An 8,388-nucleotide genomic window follows, 5' to 3' on the forward strand; every position below is an offset into this window, starting at 1 on the left:
TGAAGGTATGAAAAGCTTCATTTATTTAATACATATTGTGAGTTTGTCTGCATGCCTTCTTTGGCAGGTTACATTTTCTCGTTTTCTCGGCGCAACTTGACTCAGAAAGAACAGATCTTTGGTTTCACAAACGTTCTAACAAATTGTTGTCCTTAGTAATTGCTTGGATTTTCAAACTTGATTTTGTTTTATAGACCTGGAAACAAGCATAGATTGCAGGCAATAATAGTTAAACTTCCAGTTTATCCATTACTGTGCCAGAAATCCAGTCTCTAGTCTTTTACGCACGAAATATCCCAGATTGAATTAATGCGATGACTGTTTTACGTGCGTAAATCTCTCATTACGCAGCACATTTCACACCAGAACTGGGATAAAAAAAGGAACATGACATGAAAATAATCCAGGAATTTGTTTTTCTTCTCAGATTCCTGCTGATATCCTGACATGAAGCTCAATTTACTTGGTACCACCGTGATTCTGCTAGTTGCCTTCTTACCCCGCTACGAATGTCGGGCTATTGAGAGCCCTGGCGGTGCCCTGCGCGTCCCAGCTCCCCAAACCCAAAACTCCCAGCAGCAGCAGCAGTCTGGCCCCATCCTGGAGCGGCTTGGAGAGGAGTATTTCATCCGACTGGGCAACGGGGACTCTAACTCTTTCCCATCATCGTCCATGTATCCCGGCGGATCACCTGCCATCTACAACAGAGCTTTGCAACTCCAGCTGACGCGGCGTCTTTTACAAGGGAAAGTTGGGAACATCAGGGCGCTCATAAGCGGCTTCGGAGACCGCGGGGACGAGTCGATGGAGAGGGGAAGGAGGTCCGAGGATCCGCCGATATCCCTGGACCTGACCTTCCACCTGCTCCGGGAGATGATGGAGATGTCCAGGGCGGAACAGCTGGCCCAGCAAGCGCAAAACAACAGAAGAATGATGGAGCTCTTCGGGAAATGAAGACCTCTTTCCAGTCCGCCAAAGATCTCCTTTCCCTATCTTTTCTTTTCTTTTTTGCATTTTTACCATCAGCACACAAAACGTTCTCTGTACAATATAGTGCTGCTTTATCACTCTATTATTTATAGCTTTAACCTCAAACTATGGAGCTTAAACGGGCTTGACTTATGATCCGATTGTACCTTGCCATTTTAATGTTGGTGTCAAATCTGTAGAATTACACCGTTCTTCATATTTGAGATGAAATACTTTTGGTTAAGACATGAAATACTGCATTGACAAAATTGGCATTTTGTTTTAGATTATGAATCACTGTATTTATGATATTTATGTTTGTTAATAAACTTATGTGCAACCAGTCATTTTCTGTTGTGCAAGAGAACGTCTTATATCTATATTTTTTAATAAAAAATTAAAAGCAATGCTTACATTTCTCTGTCGATATCCTTACATGAGTTAATAATAACTCCCATGAAAACGAATTATTCCCAGTTACTTTAATTATTAATTTTTATTAACATACACTTTCCTAATGTTTGACATACAGATTTGTAATCTTACATTGGAGAAATATACATTAATATAGGTCTACAGGTTCAAGGTAAAAAACAAACAAACAGTTGGTTGAGCACACATGGCCACAGCATCTTGAGTCTTGCCTACACAAATATTGATTGATAGAGAAAGGTTTTTCAAACTGAATATAAAAGTATTATATGGTGTAACCATGGCATTGCTCTGGAGCCAAGTCGTGGGTTAACACTGTGCCGCCTCTCTAACACACACACAAAAAGAGCTGTAACAACAAAAAAAATTGCCGAAGTGGTTCATAAGGATGCTGTAGGAGCGCCTGCAGTCATGCAGGTGAAGAACATTCATGCAGCATCCTTTCTCCTAAACCCTTAATCCTCAAGAAGCAATTCTCATTATAGCAGTAAGAGGCAAACACAGCTAAAAGATTCACCACTGATAGGTAATGAGTGTGAAAGACACTGTGTGTGTGTATGTATGTGTGTGTGTGGGTGCATGCTGTGCTGATCCTTGACCCACAGTGTCAGGGTAAACTAAACAAGAGCTGTGGGTGTGAGTCATCCTATTCTGTTTGGCCCACTTAGCAACTTGGGGCTTAGTGCTGCATTGTGCCCATTTGTAAAGGATCCAACTCACTCACACAATAATTAGATGGGACTGCCTCAATAGTGGAGTCACAGCAAGGTGAGACCATCGCAGGGCAGCAAATAGAGCAACTGGCATTCTGCTATGTATACAGTGGGTTGTGGGCAGGAATGGTATCACGACAATACAGTAGAACGGTCTGAACAAGCTATAAAGTGACACTGCTGCGTTCTCCACATGAATATCCTTGGACAGAAATATATGAAAAAGAGTGTAAAGAAAAGAGAAAAATATGTATTTTTCCTGTACACATGTGTACACACAGACACACAAACTGGTAGGGTGTTACACAAAATCAATTTCATTGGTAATTCAGTCCAGGCAGAAAACAGTGACACATGTGGCAAGTGAGTTATGTTTTGTAATCTCGTATCAACCAATGAACTTGAGAAATATCTATATTCAATTCTGTTTTAATGACACAGAAGATTTATTACACCATAATTAGGCAAAATGTGATGTTTTGTCCATAATTCGAAAAAAGAAACAAAAAACACCTGTGTTACACAACAAAGAACACAACACATAATACAGGCTGTTGCATGTATGAAACACTGAAATGTCACAGCGATAGTTTTATACTCTGCTACCCTACTCATAAAGTTATATCTGCCATAAAAAAGTATACGATAAGGAGGGAAACCTGAGGCCCCCTTGTCATGCTCTCTAATGATGTAGTTTAAGCAGTGAGTCGCAAAAGGTCAGCTACATAAAAAAATTCTGAACACGTCTGAAATCTGGGAATAACCAAGAGACACTCGTAGCCTGTCTGTCATTCAGCACGTAAAAAAATAAAATAAAAAACACCTAAAAGAGAAACCAAAATGTGTATTTAATCAGACAAAAAATGTACCAGTCAGTATGCAGTGATGCAAGCTAACACAATCACAATAAAAGAGAGAGAATAGAATTTAAACTTCTGTCTCTTCCTTCAGATCTACCTCAGTAACTCAGACTTTCCCTTCGGCACAGATCTAAATCCGTCTCGCTGTTCCCCAATCTGGGAGAAAAAGTATCACAACTGACCTGAAATCAACATCTAGGAGCAAAACTTATCCTGCTCCTGGGTTTAGGGTGTTGTTGGGGCCGGCGGCTGACAGCTAGGTCGAAGCAGCGCTCTTGGCTGCGCTTGTGGAGGAGTTCACCTGCTGGGGGGCAGAAGGTGGGACGGGGGCGGCGGTAACAGCGCTACTTCCTGAAACAGTCTGGGCCCCCTCTCCTTCCTCCGCGGCCGCTTCTCCATCCTCATCCTCTTCGTCCTCATCTTCGTCATCTGTAGAAAGAATAGGAAGCGATATAAAAGTCAAGATACATACAATGGTGAGTTTTAAGCAGTAAATTGCTGCCATCACCAACTCTGTCCTTTCACCTTGGATGAAGTCAATGCTGCGCAGGGCCTTGCCCTCTCTCTTGAACTCGATGTTGTAATGATCCATATTCTCATAGCCACGCTCGACTTTGTCCAAGTGTGCTGTACTGGATGCTTCTGCAATCCTGAGTGCAGAGGGTGCAATTAGCATATTTATTGGGGGAAAGAATTCACCGTCAGACAGCCAATGTAACACTTGTTATATATAATCAATCTGTGATGTTTAGCACATTCCACAAGTTATTTTGGGATGCAACAGCTAAAGATAGTTATATGCCACATTTAACAGAAGTACTTTCGACAGCTCCCAGAGAGCAGGTGTGATCTTGCTGCATTAGGTTGGTGGTTTTATGTGGAGGTGCAGGTGTAAATTTAGCAAATCATTCACAAGGATATGAACAAAAAACACCCTGCAAACAACAAAAAGACACTAAAAAAGACACACGCAGCAGTAGTTATTAGTGTGTTACAGTCAGAAAGTATTTTGACCTTAAAATGACAATACGCTCTTTTTTTTTTTACATACATTTCCCCTTACCCACCGTCAGTGTAATTATTGATGCATACAAACATGTACTCACTTTTTGAGGAGAGGCTTTGTGTTCTGAAAGACACAAGAGAAAGAAAAGACAAATTATCCATTCAGCTTATACATAAAATAATAATAACTGTAGCCATTTTATGTTGAGTTTGAACCTAATTTGGTATCTGACCTGTAGAAATAAAGCCATTTCAGGCTCCTCCATTGTTTGGATCCCCTTCTCTACAACCTTACAGCTCTCCTCCAGATGGTCTCCGTACTTCCTGGTCAGGTCCCGGATATAGTTCACCTTCTCTTCCTGTTCGACTGTCACCTTCTGACTCATCTCCCTCTTCTTATCCTCCAGGATGGAGTACAGCTGGTCAAACTTCTCGCACACCAGAGTCTTCTGCCTCCGACCATTCTCCTATGCACGCGAGTGAGAGACAGACGGAGACACATGCACTTACATGTGGGAAAACTATAAATTCTGAAAGTCCATCTATGTATATTAATCATTCATCACAGTCTTGTAGGTGAGAAATGTATGGAAATGCAACATCTTGGGTACAACAGAGTACAGAAAACCAAAGAAAATGAGGTAATAGCTTTCTGTGTACGGCCGTGTAAATACTAACAAGTGTTCTGGTTATCCTGTCTTCCGCCCATCCGGTTGTGCCATATGCGCAGGGAGGACAGTGAAGCTCATTCTGCGTGTCCGTCCACTGTAGGTGACACATGGGGGACTGGAGTCACTCCAGCTTCCTCCCTACTATGTCCAACTGTGGCACGTGAACCATAGGAAAGCTGTCTGTTCTCCCTCCATCAATTACACTGCTCATTTTTAATGTCAGTGGGCCACAGGCAGAATGAAGTGCCCTGCTAAGTGCATGTAGAAGAAAATGTGGAAAAGAGAGCGTGAGACAGACTGAGGCATCAAGACATTAATTTTCATCCCTCCACCTCTCTGTCTAGATCTCACAGACAGATAAAAGCAGAGAGAGTGGCGGTGACAAGGACACATTACGCCTGTTTGTATGTCTGTGCAGGTGAGTGCAGGTGCATTAGCGTGTGCACAGAACAAGTGCGTGCTGCGTGAGTGAGCGGCCAGGCGCTGCAGCAGTTGGACACTGACCTCTATGGCACGACAGGCTTCCTCGAGCTGACTAATGATGCCTTGCATCCTGTCGTTGTTACCAACCATCATGGCAATCCCGTCACTCAGCTCCGTCTGGGGGGCAAGGACATGGCAGAGTAAATACGTGAGATCTGACCTGACTTAATGTAGGTAAGGGTGAAACATAGGGTCAGAATGAGATCTATCTATCTATCTATCTATCTATCATGATGGACAGTGTTCCTCACCTTCTTTGTCTCATAGATGCTGGTGATGGGTTCCACCTCACAGTCTTTGTGGGCTCCAAACACCTTACACATGGAGCATGTGGGCACGCCATGGGTGACGCAGTAAATGTTGATCTTTTCTTCCTCGTGAACCTCACACATGGGCATCTCTCGCTTTCTCTCCGGCGCCGGTTTGCTGCTGTTGAGGTTGAAAGGAAAAAAAAACAAAAAAAAAAACGGTGGTAACTTCCGGTCAAAGCCGTGCATTTCAGCGCATACTGATGTGACGTGTAATGTCAGTTTGATAATGTCACAGGTACACATCTCAGGAGTTCATTGATGATCCATCAGCCTCGCCGTGCCATGCACATTGACTGTCGGCGCTGTAATCGATACATCACCATAACGCTGTGCAGTATATACAGGTGTTAAGTGTTATGTTCAATTAATTATTAATTAATTAATTTCTATAATTTAGAACATTGTCAAGTCAATTTATCCCATAAGAATTACTCAAGATATCAATTAACTGTTGTGGATCCGATCTGTGTATACATATGACTAAAAACTATAAACTTCCTGTCATCCACACCAGCTCTGTGACTGGGGTTCCACTCTTTCTGGGGATCATTTTCCAGGACTTTTCAGTGATGATAAAGCTGGTATGACGGAGAGGGATCACGCCATGCACCAATATGTTACTCTCTGTGGAAGTACGATTTAACCTTATCATCATCATCATTGTATTTTATAATGTTTTGTGCTCTATATGTGGAAGTGCTGTTGTAACATTGTCATTATTGTCAACATTGTCATTATTTTAAGACTAAAACATTCTTAAAAGGTATATTAACCATTGCTGCCTTAACACAAATAACACAAATAGTAGTTGAGTTTTAACAATTATTAACTGCCACTGACTCTTATCGGTTTATCACATCCTACTTTAGCCCCTTTACTAATAATATTAAGTTGAGTCTTTAACAACCACGATGAGCTCCTGATACAAACGTTTTGGGAAGCTCTGACAGATAGTAGCTCATTCTCTGAAAAAAAGAAAAACATGTTAGGGAAGTAAAGTTCCAGGACATTTAACTTTCATCTGTTTACCATAACTAGAAAACTGTTTGTGGTTCTCTGATTTAGGCCACACCAGCAAAAGCCACACTTCCTGCCATCATGCCACCAGACTGTCCTTATTCTCTGTTACTATCTCTATCCACTGAGCCTCAGGGTTAAAGACAGCTTTGCTTGATAAAGAAACTTGATTACACCTGTGTATCTGATATATCTCACCTGCTGGACTCCTGTTTGAACATGTCAATAATATTTTCAACCAGCAGGTTCCTCTGCAGCCCGTAAACACCGTGCCTATCCAGGACCACCTCATGTCTGCAGGACGGGCATCGGAAGCGGCCACCAGACGTCAACGAGCCACCTCTTGTTGGTAGGTATGGATTTGAGGCCTGTAAACAGTCACAATTCAAAACCCTAAAATTAGTATGATGGGCCTGACTAACAGGTGTAAATTCAAGATTTTTTAATGATTTATTACATTAATAACGTTTGTAAACACAGCTTTAAATGTTAATTTATGATCAGTTGTCACTTCTGTTATATATGAGAATATACACCGACAACTGATACTAGTTGGGCCTTTAATACCGCACAAATGTAGGGCAGGTTCATAAAAGTGGTTCAAATGACAAAGCCTGTTAGCTATAGATGTCAACATGTAACAACAGTGTTTCACAGCTGTTAATAAATACGTTTCTCTTAATACTAACAACAAATAAGTGGCTTTTTATCCGGTTTCTTACCGTGAAAATATCGTTGGCACATTTTCTGCAGAGGTTGTGCTGGCAGGGTAGAATCACCACAGGCTTTGTAAACATCTCCAGGCATATGGGGCAAATCAGCTGTTTCTCCAGGTTGTCCATGTTATTCATTGTTGACAAACGCTATTAAAGAGACATAAAACACTATAAAACTCAATTGTTTGAGACAACTAAAAGCCAGTAAAGTTAGTTAGGAGTCCGTTTCTGAAAGCAAATCTACAGTAGGCCCGAGTCAGGCTGAAGAGTAGGCCTGCTGCTCTCGTCCTAGCGGGTGTGGGCTCCTATCTCCCTGCTGTCAGTTCTGTTTTTAGCAGCTATTGCTGTCACGTCAAAGGTTACCGTGCCCATATTTGAAACTGAGCAGGGCAGTATTGAACAGCTGCCCACTAGCCCCTTCATCCTCCTCCTGACTGCTACCAGAGGGGACTGTGCGGTGTTTATATATGTGTTTTTAAAAAGGGTGGAGACTTTGCATCACATCTATGAATCAGTTAATGCATATCCCCCCTAATGTCTAGGTTTACAGAAATATTTGGGTTAAACTAAAATGCATCATCAGTTAAAACATGCACCTAACATTAAATGTTAAATGTATAATGAGCACATGATCGATTTTAATGATGAACAAAATCTTATTTTTAAACAATATTTACAAAAAAAAAGTATAAATTAAACAGTAAACAGATGTTTATTAGATAAACTAAGTTAAATTAGCATGACGTAACTTATAACTAAGTTAATTTAGATAACGTTGAAGAGGCTAGCCGGCGCCATCCCGGGCAGCCATCACAAGCGACATCAGTTCGCAGCAACTTCGCGTACTGAAGGGTCGACGACCGTGAGGCCTAACAGGTATTTTAACATCAATTAACCGCAAGAGTAAGGGGACATAGTTTTACAGAGCAATAAACTAAATGTAACGTCTTTAAAATTAGTAGTTAACAAGTTTTTTTGGTGCTTGCGTAATTGTTATTTGCACTTCGAGAGCCGGCTAGCTAAAGCTAACTTTATTTGTATTCACGACTCACTTATATCACCAAAGTTGCGAGTGGAGCAAACGTGTACGCACCAACCACACCTTATAAAATCCCCCTGCTTGTTATTGCTGCGGTTAGTGGAAAGAATATAACGTTAAAACATTTTAAAGCCGAAAAAAAAGTGTCGCTGGAGAATGCGGGCATCGATCC

General features: G+C 41.5%; 2 protein-coding genes and 1 long non-coding RNA gene across 4 annotated transcripts in view; 2 read left to right on the forward strand and 1 right to left on the reverse strand.

The window, feature by feature from the left end:
• Nucleotides 1–447: 447 nt before the first annotated feature.
• Nucleotides 448–954, forward strand: crhb (corticotropin releasing hormone b). The gene has a single exon (XM_035682425.1). It carries the CDS (start codon nt 448–450, stop codon nt 952–954), a length of 507 nt encoding a protein of 168 aa, XP_035538318.1.
• A 1,579-nt stretch (nt 955–2,533) lies between these two features.
• On the reverse strand, nt 2,534–7,604 carry trim55b (tripartite motif containing 55b). The gene is made up of 8 exons (XM_035682436.1): nt 7,184–7,604; nt 6,660–6,829; nt 5,385–5,562; nt 5,155–5,250; nt 4,213–4,446; nt 4,081–4,103; nt 3,500–3,624; nt 2,534–3,403 (listed from the first exon to the last, which is right to left on the reverse strand). Exons 1-8 carry the CDS (start codon nt 7,310–7,312, stop codon nt 3,231–3,233), a joined length of 1,128 nt encoding a protein of 375 aa, XP_035538329.1. The 5' UTR covers nt 7,313–7,604; the 3' UTR covers nt 2,534–3,230.
• A 343-nt stretch (nt 7,605–7,947) lies between these two features.
• The window catches only part of LOC118343564, a 4,939-nt gene continuing 4,498 nt past the window's right edge, over nt 7,948–8,388 (forward strand). For both annotated transcript variants that reach the window (XR_004797566.1, XR_004797565.1), the window contains exon 1: nt 7,948–8,053. This is a non-coding gene — a long non-coding RNA (uncharacterized LOC118343564). The remainder of the gene's footprint in view (nt 8,054–8,388) is intronic.

Source organism: Morone saxatilis, unplaced genomic scaffold, assembly GCF_004916995.1.
Source record: "Morone saxatilis isolate NCDOM2014 unplaced genomic scaffold, NCSU_SB_2.0 Contig0, whole genome shotgun sequence".
Lineage (NCBI taxonomy): Eukaryota > Metazoa > Chordata > Actinopteri > Moronidae > Morone > Morone saxatilis.